The sequence below is a fragment of the Humulus lupulus genome, chromosome 4, assembly GCF_963169125.1.
Source record: "Humulus lupulus chromosome 4, drHumLupu1.1, whole genome shotgun sequence".
NCBI classification, from domain to species: domain Eukaryota; kingdom Viridiplantae; phylum Streptophyta; class Magnoliopsida; order Rosales; family Cannabaceae; genus Humulus; species Humulus lupulus.
In genome coordinates, this window is record NC_084796.1 from 10,611,350 (window position 1) to 10,628,748 (window position 17,399).

The 17,399-nt window shown below is 36.0% G+C and overlaps 1 protein-coding gene across 4 annotated transcripts in view; it reads left to right on the forward strand.

The window, feature by feature from the left end:
- The window catches only part of LOC133829947 (probable LRR receptor-like serine/threonine-protein kinase At1g56140), a 41,229-nt gene that overhangs the window by 20,751 nt on the left and 3,079 nt on the right, over window positions 1-17,399 (forward strand). For 2 of the 4 annotated variants that reach the window (XM_062259793.1, XM_062259794.1), the window contains exons 15-24: window positions 52-96; window positions 246-310; window positions 532-899; window positions 1,037-1,235; window positions 9,015-9,185; window positions 9,274-9,392; window positions 9,542-9,752; window positions 9,835-10,066; window positions 10,166-10,319; window positions 10,493-10,885. In XM_062259793.1, coding sequence (XP_062115777.1) covers window positions 52-96; window positions 246-310; window positions 532-899; window positions 1,037-1,235; window positions 9,015-9,185; window positions 9,274-9,392; window positions 9,542-9,752; window positions 9,835-10,066; window positions 10,166-10,319; window positions 10,493-10,870 — 1,942 coding nt within the window. In that variant the 3' untranslated portion in view covers window positions 10,871-10,885. Of the gene's footprint in view, window positions 1-51; window positions 97-245; window positions 311-531; window positions 900-1,036; window positions 1,236-9,014; window positions 9,186-9,273; window positions 9,393-9,541; window positions 9,753-9,834; window positions 10,067-10,165; window positions 10,320-10,492; window positions 11,006-17,399 lie in introns of those variants that run through there. The other 2 variants (XM_062259792.1, XM_062259795.1) reach the window with 1 other exon arrangement.

The window sequence follows — 17,399 nt, forward strand, 5'->3', positions numbered from 1 at the left end:
TTACCACAACTACAACTAGCCTTAATTTTATACTTTCCTTTTTTGATGCAGTAACTTGGTTGGCAACAATTTTATGATAGATAATTCAAACAATAGGTATTTTTTCACAATTATTTTTATAGAATAATTCACACATTGTTGCTCTTGGTTATTGCAAAGCAATATGGATAAGGGACTACTGAACACTAGCTAGTTGAAATTGATTATCTGAATTTTATCTAAATTTATTATTTGTTTGTTATCAGCACTCTTCTTTCAGGATTAAACTGCCTTCAAAAAAGTTTCCCTTGTAATAGAGGTCGTCCTCTCTGTAAGTATAATTAGGACAATTTGTTTATTTTCTTTGCTTTGATTCAATGAGCTATATGTATATATATCTATATATATATATATTACTTTAGAAATATTTGTTAATAAATGCCCTTTGCATTCATTCATTAATATATAATAATTGTACAATTGTTTCTAGTAGTTGTGAATACTTGTTACTTTCTTAGCTAGCTAAATGACTTATTTTTCTTTCTTCTGCAGATTATAACTTTGGGATAAACTCTGGTGGTAAGCAAATGACATCTTCTAATGGGCTTGTGTATGAGGAGGATGATCAACCTCTTGGTCCAGCTACTCATTTTGTCACCAGCTCCAGAAGATGGGCAGTGAGCAATGTTGGAATTTTCGCATGGACTAATGATCTTAACACTTCATCATCTCAATTCACAAGTACTTTTGACACGGAGCTTTTCCTGACTGCAAGGATTTCTGCTTCATCGTTGAGATACTATGGTCTGGGGCTTGAGAATGGTAACTACACTGTCAAACTCCAATTTGCAGAAATTGCTTTGGAAAATTCTCTCACGTGGAAAAGTACTGGCAGACGTGTATTTGATATTTATATCCAAGTAATGAGCACCTAATTGTCCTAAGATTTCTCTCTCATAATTCTCTTTTGTAACTTAAACTAATGTTCCATCAATTGAGTTTTTCTTGTTTTTTTGTATACCTTTTCATGACTATTTGTGGTGTGAATTTATGACAGGGAAATCGCGTAATACAGAATTTTGACATAAAAAAAGAGGCAGGTGGGATTTCTTTTAGGGCAGTCCAGAAGGAATTTAAGGCTCGGGTTTCACAGAACTACCTTGAAATCCATCTTTTTTGGGCTGGAAAAGGAACTTGTTGCATACCAGTATATGGTAATTATGGACCTTCCATTTCAGCAATCAGTGCTACTCCAGGTAACAACATAGTCTGATAATTTCTAGAAGCAAATGCATGGTGGCCTAACACTTGCAAGTGATAGTTATCTAGTTTATTGCAAATTTTGAGTATTACAAAGATATTGTATTATTAGATTTGTAAGAAAGAAAGAATTGAACTGAAAGAATGTATTGTATTGACTTAGCTGATTAAAGAAGGACCGGCTCCTTATATACAAAGTACAGTTAGTTAGTTACAACTGAATCAATAGAAGTTGTTAAGCTACTGAAATAACAGACTTAACAACTTAACAAGCTAATACAACCACTAATAACTAACTAACACACCAACTACTCCTTAACAGCCCCTTAAACTCAGTGTGGATAAGGAAACCACAGTGAGTTTGTCTTTCAAGTTTGAGAATTGAGTGCTTGATATGGGCTTGGTTAGGCAGTCGGCTACTTGATCAAGGGCAGGAACATGCTTGACCAAAAGCTGATGCTGCAGCACTTTGTCCCAAACAAAGTAGAGATCAATTTCTATGTGCTTGGTGCGGGCATGGAGGACTGGATTCGCAGCAAGCATAACCGAGCTAAGATTGTCACACCAAACTCTTGATAGCTCTTGAAGAGGCATACGAAACTCACTGAGTGAGGATTGGATCCAAGTCAACTCAGTCACAACATTGGCTAAACTTCTAAACTCAGCTTCTGTTAATGACAGAGAAATGATACTTTGTTTCTTAGATTTCCAAGCTATAAGAATGCCACCAAAATAGACACAAAAACCAATTATGGATTTGCAGTTATCAAGATCGGAAGCCCAATCAGCATCACTAAAGGCTTCAAGTTTAAGATTCAAAGACCGTTGCATATGAATACCATGGTCTAATGCTCCAGCAAGATATCTCAGTATCCTTTTGACAACAATCCAGTGAGAAGAAAGAGGATTGTGCATAAATTGAGCTACCTTATTGACACAGTAAGCAATCTCAGGTCGTGTGACCGTTGCATATTGCAGAGCACCAACAATAGACCTATACAATGTGGCATCTTCGATAGGATCACTATCATAGTTTGACAGCTTCAAACCAGCATTCATAGGAGTACTAATAGGTTTAGCATTCTGCATTCAAGCTCTACAAAGAAGATTTTGAATATGCTTCCTCTGTGAAAGATGGAAACCAGTAGAGGTTGTAGTCACATGGATGCCCAAAAAATAGTTTACATGACCCAAATCTTTTAGAGCAAACGAGGAATTCAGATCAGAAACAAGTTGAGAGATAAACATGTTAGAGTTACCCATTATCAAAATACCATCAACATAGACAAGAACGTAAGTGGAATGGATGGATGTAGCACAAACAAAAAGAGACGAGTGAGCCTTAGTGGATACAAAACCATAGCTGAACAAGGCAATGGAGAGCTTCTCAAACCATGCGTGTGGAGCTTGTTTGAGACTATCACTGTTTTGTGTAATCGACAAACTTTAGTTTGATGTAGCTTATCTTCAAACCCCAGTTGAGCCATATAGACTTCCTCTTGCAAATCACCATTGAGGAATGCATTATTCACATCTAGTTTTCGAATACACCAACCTTTAGATAGTGCAATTGTCACAACAGCCCGAATTGTAATAGGCTTTACAACTGGACTAAAGGTTTCATTGTAGTGAAAACCTTGTTGTTGATGGAACCCTTTAGCAACAAGTCGGGCATTGTACTTTTGGATGGTCCCATCGGGATGCTCTTTGACTTTATAGACTCATTTGCAACCAATAAGAGTTCTTCCAACAGTCCACCAAAGACCAAGTAGAATACTTGTGTAAGGCATTAAAATCAACTTTCATTGATAGTAGATACAAAATTGGAAATTAATGGATGTTGGGAAATATCATTATCATGTTGAGATAAAGGTGTAGTAATTGGTGATGTGTAGGCATTTTGGGTCGTGCGAGGCAGAGAGGATATAAAGGCTACGGGAGACTGAGGAGAGGTTGGAGTTGGTGATGTAGAAGAGGAAGTGGTGGCTATAGAGTGAGGTTGGACAGATGGGTGGACAAAGGCCAGTATTGGGGGCTTGGCTGAAGGCATTTTGGGTGGTGAAGGTTATGGAGGTAAGGAAGGTGGGACAGTTGGTGAGGCAAAAGGAAAGGAATCTTACTGAAATAGGACATCTCGGGAGAGATATATGCGTCCTTCCTTTGAGAGACACTTATAGCTTTTGTGAGTCAAGCTATAACCGAGAAAAGTACATGGTGTAGACCGATAATTGAGTTTGTTCCTATTACAGGGTAGGTTCTCAAATTAGGAAAGCATAGGCAGCCAAACACATAAAGTTTGGAATAATCTGGTTTGACCTGAAACAAAACTTCAATAGGAGACACATTAGTTAGGACAAGAGTAGGCATTCGATTAATCAAATACACAGCAGTCCTAATGGCTTCATCCCAAAACTTTAATGGCATAGATGATTGAGCTAACAAGGTAAGGTCACTCTCCACTATGTGCCTATGTTTACGCTCGACAATGCCATTTTGTTCATGTGTGTGGGCATGAAAGTCTATGAATAATGCCATGTGTGTCTAGAAAACTTGTGAATGTACGGTACTCACCCCTTTAGTCGGATTGAATGGTTTTTATTTTAAAACCAAGTTGTAGTTCTACTTGAGTTTTAAACTTGACAAATGTAGGTAATGCTTCATCTTTAGTTCTAAGTAAATAGATCCAAGTGTGTCTAGAGAAGACATCTTTGAAGCTAATGTAATACCTATAGCCGTTAGATGATGTGACAGGGGCAGGACCCCATAGATCCGAATGCAAGAGTTTTAATGGTTCTGTATAAACAATATTGGAAAGTGTAAAAGGCAGCTTATGGTGTTTTCGAAGACAACAAGCATTGCACAAATCTGAAACACTTTTATTATGAAAACCAATGTTACAAGAGTTAAATACAAATTTCATAATCTTTGTGGAAGGATGTCCTTCGCAATCATGCCATAGACGAAACACATTAAGGGGTACAAAGGTGGAATTACTTAAGCATGTAATATCAGAAATTGTATGAAAGTTTGACTGTGGAGTGGAGGAGAAACTAGCTGACGAATGAGGTGGTGAAGATTTTGCAATGAGAGCAAGTTGGGTGGGATCAAACCGATAGAGACCCTTATGGCACCTCCCAACCAGTAAGGTCTTCCCTGTAGCTGGGTCCTTCACACAACAAAAATTAGAATGAAACTCAAAAAATACATGGTTATCTTGTGCAAATTGAGAGACACTAAGTATATTTTTAGTAATGGCTAGGACATGAAGTAAATTGAGTAAATAAAGAGGTTTAGGGTGCAAGGGAGTGTGAAATGAAGATTGCCCAACATGTTTAATTTCCAAACCTGTACCATTACCCATGTTAATTTGATATTCACCGAAGTATTCAAATGTGTGCAATAGGTTGTTGTGATCGGGAGTAAGGTGGTGAGTGGCTCCGGAATCGGGATACCAGCTGCCATCTGAGACCGTTTCGGGAGTAGCTAACATTGCTTGCATATCACCACTTGAAGCATTTGGGGGAAAATTCTGGAATGATTCAGGTCCATAGAAGGATTTATCAAATATGTAGAAGCAAGTTTTGACAGAATGACCTTGCTTATGGCAGAGTTGACATTGTACCCAAAAATTGTAGGAACCACGACCAACACCTGGGTAGCTTTTGGCACTTCTGAAAGGAGATGGAGGCATACCACGAGTAGGGAAAGGAGAAGCTCGGCCACCATGGTTGTTGAATGAAGGTGAATGCCTAAATGAAGGAATGTTATACCCATATTGTGGGTAATAGCCTCTGGAATAGCCACCACGGGAACCTCCATTCAAGTACCCTCCACGAGGGTTATTAGGACGAGATTGAGAAGCAAGATTGGCCTCGGCAGTAGCAATGCCCAGATCTTTAGCCCCCTAGTCAATCCGAACTTCTTGGGCCTTCAAGAGTGCTTCAATATCAGATACAGTATAAGGATCAATAGGAGTATTAACAGAGGTTATAAAAATTTCATAATCTTTGGTTAAGCCATAAAAGATAGCTTCAATCTGATCTTGTTCAGAAGTAACATGGCCTATGGAGGCAAGAGTATCAACAGTAGTTTTGATTTTGAGAATATATTCACTTAAAGAACCAACCATTCGAGTATTACGAAGGAGAGTACGAAATCGACTTATCTTAGCTTAATTTTGAGATGTGTAATAATCGGAAAGAGCAGACCAAATTTGGGATGTTGAATCACGTCCGATCATTCGATTGGTCATTTTCTCATACATTGATGAAAGAAGCCAAGTGATGAGCAAGTTGTCCTGTTGCTCCTAATCTTTATATTCTGGATTGACGCGATTTGCAGCACGATCAACATCGGTCAGAAATTGTGCTGGAATGTTTGAATCATCCAAGAAATTTTGCAGAAGATTGCCTCGGATGGCATGAAAAACTTGATGTTTCCATGGAAGAAAGTTGTGGTCATCTAATCGAATAGAAATAGTGTAAATTGGATGGGACATGTTCGTGATAGAGTGACAGTAGCATAAGCAGCTTGAGAAGAGGCACCACCATTAGTGGTATCGGAAGCTTGAGCCATTTGTGATCAGAGAAGAAGAAGGATAGAGAAGAATGACAATGAGTCAAAGAAAGGTCACTGATACAATATTAGATTTGTAAGAAAGAAAGAATTGAACTGAAAGAATGTATTGTATTGACTTAGCTGATTAAAGGACCAGCTCATTACATACAAATAGTAGAGTTAGTTAGTTACAACTAAATCAATAAAAGTTGTTAAGCTACAGAAATAACAGACTTAACAACTTAACAAACTAATACAACAACTAATAACTAACTAACACAGCAACTACTCCTTAACAAGGATAAACATTGTTAAAAAGACTAAGGTAGCCCTATAATGAGAAAGACTAAACTATTTGTCCCATCCCTCTCAAACTCACAATGCTGTATGCAATAAGGTGGGTTAAAAAATCTCATGTGGGATATTATATTCTATTATACAATTACACATTAAGCACATAATACAAATAGTGTAACAACCTCATTTGTCAATCCCCCATTTATTACAAAAAAATAGTGATGAAAAAACGAGTTATTAATTTTATTTCTTCTTAAATCAAAAAATAAAACTACTTGCATTTTATTTTGATATTTTAAAAACGTTTCTTCAAATACGAAATCCTCTTAAAACTTGTTTCAAACATTGTATACAAAAGCTTTCATAATTTTGTACTTATTAAAAGTATTGTTCCCCGAAGATGATCCAAAGTAAGATGTCACTTGTTTAATTACAAAACACTCGCTTAGGCCAACAATAGGGCCATATGTAAACATATTCTCAAATTCTACTAAACCGGGTAGTAGAATCCTTCCCGAGCTCTTAGGTTTGAGTCCCCGCAACTCAAAATCTTATTTGGCCACTTTCCCCAATTAGAATCGCGACTCGCCCCTGAAGAGCCGCAGCGTACCTCTAGGCAGAGAGCCCGAACCACCAAGGCTTTGGACACGCGCTACGGCGCCAAGGCAGTTCAAAAGATCCTCAGCACCTCTGAGTTCATGCGGGCTGCAGCGCTCCAAGAACAGCGTCGCCGCACAACCCCGCAAACCCAAAATTACAATGTTTTTCAGCGACTTTCTTTGAATCAAAACCCCTAAAATCAGTCCCCAACTTCAACCAAGCCCTGAATTAAGTTCTTGTTGTAATTCTTTCCTACAACACAGAACTCAGCAATGCACAAACACTCCAATACAATAACTAATAAAACTGTTAAAAATAATGCAAGAAACAATCGAACAATAAAATTGCTAAGGTAATGCTAAAGCAATTTAAGTCAGCAAAACATAACAATGAACAATAATGCAGTAAAGTAATCAAAGACACAAGAATTATACAGGTTCGGCCAAACCAAGGACCTACTTCCTGTTCACTCCCCTGAGTAGTCTCTTTTATTGATTTAAGAGATGAAATTACAAAGCTAACAATGTTAGGTGCATCACTAGTCTCAAAACTTCTCCAAGAACTCAATTCGAGTTCTTTCTTGATCTTCTTGAAGTCAATCGGCTGAACTCTTCTTCACAGCTTCACAACCTCTCTATCTAGGCTCTCAACTCACTAATTCAATATGAATTACAGTACTATACAATGTGTATCCCGAGCCCCTTTTATAACTAAGACATAGAGACCGAAATGACTAAAATAACCTTGATGCACACTAACTAACTTTTAACAACTAACTGTATAAACTAACAGTATGTTAGTTTATCCTTTTTACTGTGGATTACAATTCCACAGTTCTAAACTCAAAACAACACATTATAAGCATCATATAAACGCTAAGAACCAAGCTAAAACCTCACCACAACTCAAAATTTAAACCTTGAATAATTACGACCCTAAGCAACACCTCCAAGCTTCCAATCAAGTAATCTCCTCCAAATCAAAGAACTTCACCACAAAGAAAGGGAGAAAGAGGGAAACGAGAGAGAGAAAAAGAGAGCTGTTGTGTTTAGTGTTATCTAATTTCTAAAGGCTTCTAATTGACTAAGTCAATTCCATGGGCATGAAAAGACCAAAACGCCCCTTGCCCAAACCTTAGCTCTTTAATGCCCTCAAGGGAAAATGGTCTTTTTCCAGCATTCCCCACTAATCCTCAATTAACACCAAATAACTTCCCATTACCCAATAAATTTCGGTAATGTGCTAAATTACCAAAATACCCCTAGGCTCACCTCAAGTTGTGTATTTAACTCCATTGTGACTTTTTCACTAATTTGCTCACTAGGATCGTCTCATGTCGAATAACTCAAATGTATCCACATAATAATGTGGTCTAAATTACAAAACACATATATTTACAAATACACCATCAAATGGTCAAAATTACGAAAATATACTTCTAATAAAGAAACGGACTCACATTCATATTTAATATACCTAAACATGCTACAATAGTCATATGATAATACAACTCACATAATTCATATAATCATAAAAATGCACATAATATCTATTTATGCTCTCTTGGCACACTAATCAAGGTACTAAGCATGATTAGCAAATTTAAGATGTTACAGATATTATGTGAATATGTATATTATATTTTTTTATATAATTAATGAGATTAAAAATATCTACATAAATAATGAAAATATGTGTTTAAATTTAATAATTATAAAATAAAATACTAATATTTCAAATAATAAAAACTTTGATATCCTAAAAAGTAAAATAATTATGATTACATATTAATTTTAAGTCATGAATCATGCTAATAATTATAATAAGATATCATAAATAAATTCAATAATCACCCCTATCACTAGCTATTTCAAAAAACAAACATGCTTCCAAATGGCAAATCATACTGGAAACTCAATTTTCCAAATATGATAAAAACCAATTCAAACACAATATCAAAAGGCTTGTTTAGAGAAAAAATTATATCTATTTGATGTAATACGATGTTCTTGTAGATATGATTAAACTAACCATTGTAATATCATGATAATTATTCAACAATTTGAAGAGAAAGCAAAAAGAGATGAAGAGAAAAAAAAAAGAAGAAGAAGAAGAAGTTAATTTGGTGCAAATTTAGGATAATACAAACAAAACATCCTATATATACCAAAGTTATAACATAAAAAAGAGACTAAAATAGCCTATAATGGGAAAAACTAAATCAACATTCCAAAGAACTATTTATGCTAACAATAAGAACTGATTTTTGACCTCGTACGTGTAAGTATATAATGTAGTTGAATATTGTTGTTTTGATACAGATTTCACACCTACTGTCAGTAACCTTCCTCCAACTATAAGCAATAAGAAGAGTCGAACTAGTCTGATTGTGGAGATCATTGTTGGGACTGTCATTTTAAGCCTTTTGTCTGTTTTAGTGGCCTGTTATGTTGTTCAGAGAAGAAATAAGTCGCAAATGAATGATGATGACGGTAAGCACTTTTCAATATGTTGCAAATTAGTTGTTGTTTGAAAGAAAATTGTAATAGGAAAGCTTAATGATTGTTATTTTATATGCAGAGTTGTTGGGGATGGATGTTAAACCATTAACTTTTGGTTATGCTGAACTAAGGACAGCAACAAATAATTTCGATTCTTCAAATAAGCTGGGAGAAGGAGGATTTGGACCTGTCTTCATGGTGTGCAGTGGCATTAATTAACTTCATTCATAATATTCTATAGGCTAAACGATTATCATTTTTTAATAACACAAATAGTTCATTAGTTAATACAAAATGGTAATCAAATTCCTTTCACTGAACTTTTTCACATTTGATACAACTAATAGGGAACACTTGAAGATGGAAGAGTTATTGCAGTGAAGCAATTGTCTGTGACTTCTCACCAAGGAAAGAGCCAGTTTGTGGCTGAGATTGCCACAATAACTGCTGTGCAACATCGTAACCTGGTCAAATTATATGGGTGTTGTATCGAGGGAGAGAAACGACTTCTAGTTTACGAGTATATGGAGAACAAGAGTCTTGATCAAGCATTATTTGGTATAAGAAAATTCCATTGTTGCTTATTATAAGACCACATCTAATTTAACATAGCTAATAAAATGGTTGAATCCATTATCAGGTAACCAAAGCTTGAATCTGAATTGGCCAACACGATTTGACATTTGCCTGGGCATAGCAAGAGGCCTAGCTTACCTTCATGAAGAGTCACGACTTCGAATTGTGCACAGAGATGTCAAATGTAGCAACATTCTTCTTGATTCTGATCTCATTCCCAAAATATCAGACTTTGGTTTGGCCAAACTGTATGATGATAAAATGACTCATATAAGTACAAGAGTAGCAGGAACTATGTAAGATTTTCTGTGATGATCGGACTTTAATTTTTATTTATACTTCTCATCATGTATATCAATAAAAAATTCTTCACTAATATTTCATTGTTATTGTAGTGGTTATCTTGCACCTGAATACGCCATGCTTGGTCACCTTACTGAGAAAACAGATGTCTTCGCTTTTGGAGTTGTGGCATTAGAAATCGTTACTGGCAGACCAAATTATTATGACTCAAGCTTAGATGAAGGAAAGACCTATCTTCTTGACTTGGTGGGTACTAAAATTAGATTTTTTTCTATAAAAGACTCAAGTATCTTCTAATGTCTCATGTCATGCTAAATGGATTCTAATCTTAGCTTTCAAAAGTTTCGTAGAATAAACTTTTATTACCAACTACATTGTCCCCTAACAAACACTATATTATCTTTGTTTATGCTCACTAGGCTTGGAATCTACATGAAGAAGACCGTGAAATCGAACTGGTTGATTCAAAACTATCAGAATTCATTGAGGAAGAAGTGAGAAGAATCATCCGAGTAGCTTTTTTATGCACTCGAACATCACCTTCAGCTCGACCATCGATGTCCAAAGTGGTGGCAATTCTTTCAGGAGATATTGATATGGACACAGAGGTTTCAAGGCCTGGTTACTTGGTCGAGTGGAAATTCAACGATGTCAACAGCTTAATGAGTCGGATTGCACAAGGGACTGATCCTACCTTATATGCATCCCATACAAGTATAAGCATGGAGGCAGATGCAATGCTATCACCAGGCGATAGGGGAACTCATCCAATGCTTCAAAACAGAAATAGTGGTTGAAGTTGATAAAAGATGGTTAGTGTTTGTCTAATATGATAGAAAAATTAGGACCCCCTTGTTATGTATCCATGCTTGTAGTGTGTGAGATGTTCTATATTTTTTAGCAGCATATATAATTTAGGCTCTTGAAGAGAATTTATGAGGGTGTTTGGCACCTTAACTAAAAAACTGTTTTTTGTTTTTAAAAGCTAAAAACTGTTTTTTGAAAACAAGTAAGGGTGTTTGACATTGTTTTCAGAAAACAATTTTTAAAAACAAAGTTACAAAAAACAGAAAATTTTGAGAACAACAAAAAGTTGTTTTCTGTTGTTCTCAAATTTTTTTCCCTAACTTTACTTCTTATTTTTCATCATTTTTTCTTTCAAATTATTTTATCTCATTATTTATTACAAATTTTTAAAATATTTTTCTCTTTGTAAATATATTTGTTAATTTTTTATTTAAGATTTAAAAAAAATAAAACTAAAAAAATTGTTTTTAGAAAACATTAACCAAACAACTTTTATTTTTTGAAAACTACAAAAACAGTTTTCTGTTCTCATTTCTGAGAACAAAATTTTGAAAATAAAAAACAGAAAACAATGCCAAACAGGCCTGTTTTTCTCTTTCTCCATCCCAAATGTATTTCTCTAACTCTTTTTTTGTTTGTATAACATTTATACTTTTTTTTTACAAAAACATTTTTTTGTTTCTCCATAATAGCAAAAATCAGACATAATATATAAGAACGCCTTAAAAAAGCATAAAAAATGCCTCAGAACAATGATTCATCATCAATCCTTCGCATTGTTGGGGATTTAATCAACAAAATGTTAGATATTTAAATAAAGAGAATGGAGAAAATTAACAAACATAATAATATATTATTAATTGAAGAACAGAAAAATAAATACAAAATAATAAATTATAAAACTGGTAATTGAAAAGAAAGCCGAGGCACGTAAACACGCTTTCCTTAAAGCAGATTTGCCCCCTCTACCTGATTGGTGTTAGAGGATACGTGAGCAACCACTTCCCAGGATACAACGACTAACGAGTAGAGGAATACACTACTTTCACTACTCCAGCGAACTCGGATTAATACCTTCACTCTATCACCTTAAGACTTACGAAAAACAAAGAAGAAGAAGACAAGAGAGCTTTTTAGTGAGTGACTCTATTTTTTGGTGTCTCTAGAATGAAAGGTGAAGCCTCCTTTTATAGGCTTCATATGGGGTGGAATACCAAGTGTGGACACAAGGGAATTAATGCCAAAAATCCCACAAAATTAGTGATATTGATCAATCACAATCTTTACCATAATTTCTGATATCAATCAGAATATTCACCATTATTACGGTGATTACATCCTTGACCAAATCTGCATTTATTAGCAGCTATCAATGGACCACATTTAAGGCATCAATTTTCCATTCACACATTAGCCTAAATTGGCTATTTATTATATATAAAATATAATTTTTCCAACAATCCCCCACATGAATGAAATTGATCAACGATAAGGAATACACAGAGAAAAGACTCACAATGAATTGACAAGACTCGACTCGACTCAACACGGTGATAGAATTCTACGGTAGATACCTGCATAGGATAGGTGGGTGTTAACCTTTGAACCTTCCATTGTGAAAATATATTTACCTTACTAGCTGATCAGTGGACGCGATGTCTTTGAACTGTCTGCTGTTGATGTAAATGATGATATATCTCACACGGATATCGTTCTGGCATCATATCGATTCTCATGATTATGTTCATTTTGGCCATGAACATCCGCCTAGTTCTGCGAGAGGTTTTAGAGAATTTGGCCCCCACAATTCTCCTTTGAAGCGACCCCACTTCTCTCTCACATAGGTGACCTCTTAATTAAGAACAATCCCGCATTGCCCCGTTAGGACTTCCGACGCATAAGGGTCATTAAAAGCTTAATGTTTATCCTTTTTCCACAACGGGAATCACTATTTCATCAACAGAATGGGTAGGGTTAGTCCCCACAGTGATCTTACAAGGTTTATATAATTAGGTTGTCCCATTGAACCTAGATCTTGGGATCTCCAGTCAACTAGGTTGGGTTTTCCTTTATATCTACCTTATTTCTTCTGGGCTTAAGTCTCATTCCTTCTGATGTCTTTTCAACTTGATCTCTATTTAACCCTTCGGTTAGCGGATCCGCAATATTATCTTTTGACTTCACATAGTCAATTGAGATAACTCCAGTTGAGATCAATTGTCTAATGGTATTATGTCGTCGACGTATATGTCTTGACTTACCGTTATATAGAACATTCTTTGCTCTGCCAATTGTTGCTTGATTATCACAATATATACATAATGCAGGCACAGGTTTAGGCCAATCTGGAATATCCTCTAGGAAATTAGGTAGCCATTCTTCCTCTTCACTACATTTATCCAGAGCAACAAACTCAGATTCCATTGTAGATCTAGTGATTACAGTTTGTTTCGAAGATTTCCATGAAACCGCTGCACCACCTAGAGTGAAGACATATCCACCAGTACCTTTTGAGTTATGAATATCAGATATCCAACTTGCATCAGTGTATCCTTCAAGCACAGCTGGATCTCTGGTGTAGTTTAGCCCATAGTCACGAGTATACCTTAAGTACCTAAGTACCCTTGCAATTGCTTTCCAGTATTCAACACCTGGATTACTCGTGAATCGAATCAAAGTACTTATAGTATAGGCAATGTCTGGTCTAGTACAACTCATCAAGTACATTAGACTTCCTATTACTCTAGCATATTCTACTTGGGACACACTTTCACCATTATTCTTGGATAGATGCTGACTTGTATTGATTGGTGTTCTGGAAATTCCAGAATCATCTTTACCGAATTTGTCAAGTATCTTGTCCACATAGTGTGACTGACTCAAAATGAGTCCATCTGGCGTCCTTATAATTTTTATCCCTAAAATTACATCAGCCAGTCCCATATCCTTCATGTCAAACCTTGAGTTTAACATTGTTTTGGTGGATTTAACCATTCGTTGGTTGCTTCCAACAATGAGTATGTCATCTACATACAAACATAGAATGATATATCCCTCGTTTGTGGTTTTGATATACACACATTTGTCACACTCATTGATTTTAAATCCATTTGTCATCATGACACTATCAAATTTTTCGTCCCATTGCTTTGGTGCTTGCTTAAGTCCATACAGTGACTTAACAAGTTTGCAAACTTTCCTTTCTTTCCCTGGAACTACAAAACCCTCGGGTTGTTACATGTATATTTCTTCATCGAGATCTCCATTTAGAAAGGCAATTTTTACATCCATTTGATGGACTTCTAGATTTCGCAATGCAGCAATTGCCAAAATCATCCTGATAGAATTTATTCTCGTCACTGGAGAATAAGTATCAAAGTAGCCATAGCCTTCTTGTTGTTTGTAACCTTTTATTACCAATCGGGCCTTGTACTTATCAATTGTTCCATCTATTTTCATTTTTCTTTTGAAAATCCACTTGGAACCTAAAGTTTTACATCCAGGAGGAAGGTCAACTAGTTCCCAAGTATGATTTTGCAGGATGGAATCAATTTCACTCCTTATGGCTTCCTTCCAAAAAGGACCTTCAATAGAGCTCACAGCTTCTTTATATGTTCGAGGTTCTGCCTCTATCATATAAATTAGAAAATCTGGTCCAAAATAATTTTCTATCCTTGCCCTTTTGCTTCGCCTTGGCTCTACTTGGACTTCATCAGTTTCCTCTTCTTGTTCTCGATCATCCATCGTTTCAGATGTTCGCTTAGAAGAGCTTGGTCCAACCCCATTATCTTTGCAAGGAAATACATGTTCAAAGAATGATGCATTCTTTGATTCCATTATCGTATTCTTGTGAATGTTCGGGTTTTTAGACTCATGTACAAGAAATCGATATGCATTTCTATTTTGTGCATAACCAATGAAAATACAATCTACTGTTTTTGGACCTATTTTCATTCTTTTTGGCAATGGTGCAATCACCTTAGCCAGACATCCCCACACTTTTAAGTATTTGTATGAAGGTTGTCTACCTTTCCATAATTCATATGGTGTCTTTTGATCTTTCTTTCGGGGAATCTTATTTAAAAGATAATTAGCTGACAAAATAGCTTCACCCCACATGTTCTGCGGTAATCCAGAACTTAATAACATGGCATTCATCATCTCTTTTAAAAGTGCGATTTTTCCGTTCTGCCACTTCATTGGATTCAGGAGAATAAGGTGGTGTTACCTCGTGAATGATTCCATTTTGTGCACAAAGTTCACTAAATGGTTCTACATATTCACCACCACGATCACTTCTTATCATCTTAATTTTCTTATTAAGTTGATTTTCAACCTCTTGCTTATAGAGAGTAAATTTCTCTATAGCCTCATCTTTGCTTTTTAGCAAGTACACATAACAATACTTTGTCCTATCATCAATAAAAGTAATAAAGTATTTGTTACCACCTCTTGTTTGAACAAATTTTAAATCACAAATATCACTGTGAATTAAATCATGGGGTTCAGTGTCTCTTTCAACTGTTTTGAACGATGACCTGGTTAATTTCGCTTCTACACAAGTTTCGCACTTATGTTTTGAATCAATATTGAACGTGGGTATGTGATTCAAGTTAATTAATCTACGCAAAGAATTATAATTAACATGACCTAGTCTACCATGCCATAAATTTGAAGACTCAAGAAGGTAAACAGAAGAAGTACTAGCTTTATTATTATCAATAACAGCATTTGGCTTAACAGCCATTACATTCATCTTCCACATGCCCTCTTTTACATAACCCTTCGCAATAGGAACACCCGCTTTAGTGAGTACAATTTTCTGAGATTCAAACACCATCTTGAACCCATGTACACTCAGCAGAGTTCCAGATATCAGATTCCTACGAATGTCAGGCACATACAATACATTTTGCAGCTTGACATTCTTTCCAGACGTCATCTTCAAGAACACAGTTCCTTCCCCTTTTATCTCAGAGGTTGCCGAGTTGCCCATGTAGAGCTTCTCTCCATTTTCCAGTGTAGTCATATCAGAGAATGCTGACTTGTTTGCACATATATGACGAGTAGCTCCAGTGTCGAGCCACCATTCCTTTGGATTCGCATCCACCAGGTTGACTTCAGAGACCACGGCACATAAGTCTAATTCAGCGACCTCTTGGGATATCACGTCCACCATATAGGTCTCATTGCCTTTCTTCTTGTGCAATTTGCACTCAGATGATTTATGTCCCATCTTGCCACAGTTAAAGCACTTCCCTTGGAACTTTGGCTTCTTTGCAATTCCACCTTTTGGTCCCAACTTGGGCCCTTGCTTGTGCTTAGGATTCTTCCCTTTTGAGCCTCTATCATGCTCCATCAAGTTTGCCTTGGCAGCATTAGGATTCAAGGTTCGCTTCTCATTACCTTGGTTATCCTCTTCAACGCTAAGTTTGAGAATGAGATCTTCAACACTCATTTCCTTTCGCTTGTGCTTCAAATAGTTCTTGAAGTCTTTCCATGCAGGGGGTAGCTTCTCAATAATTGCAGCTACTTGGAATGATTCACTCAAAACCATTCCTTCAGCATGGATCCCGTGGATGATCAATTGAAGCTCTTGCACTTGGCTTATCACATTCTTGGAGTCTACCATCTTGAAGTTCAAGAATTGACCAACCAAGAATTTCTTGGCGCCAGCATCTTCAGCCTTATATTTGTGGTCCAAAGAGTTCCACAATTCTTTGGTTGTTTTCTTCACACTGTACACACCATACAGAGTGTCAGATAAGCCATTCAGAAGATAATTCCTACACAGGAATTCAGCGTGCTTCCAAGTGTCAATTGCTTGCTGAGTTTGCACATCTATCTCATCCTCTCCAATAAAGGGAGGATCCTCTTTTAAGAATCTTGCAAGATTCAATGTTGTCAAATAGAAAAGCATTTTCTGCTGCCACATTTTGAAGTTCACCACAGTGAACTTATCCGGTTTCTCATTATGGTTCACAGGAACCGTTGAGACCGTTGGTACCAATGGTACCGAAACTTGCACAGCCTGACCCTTAGATTGGTCCTTGGTGGTTGAAGCTGGAGTTCGGGGAGATCTTTCAATGCTTCCAGTAGCAATGACATCCATATTTTCAGCCATATCTGATTGGTGTTAGAGGATATTTAGTTATTTTACGTTTCAAGCAATAGTATATGATAATTTATAAATATGTATTCACTGCCTAAAACAGTACCAAAACTAAAAAAAATGCACATAAACTAATTGAATTAGAGAGATCCGAATGAGATAATAAAAGCATTTATACAATCAGACATGGAAAAATATATTAAACATGAGGCATTAAGAGCACATAACTGGCCATCAAAATACAAAAATAACATATATAAAATTATATGGATTTTAAGGACGTGAAGACAATTAAAATAAAAAAGTTATATTGATCCTATGTAAATAATGTAAAAGGTAAGAATCAAATCAATATATATCATTATAAAATCAGAGAAAGGATTACAGAACAATTTTTTTTTTTTTTA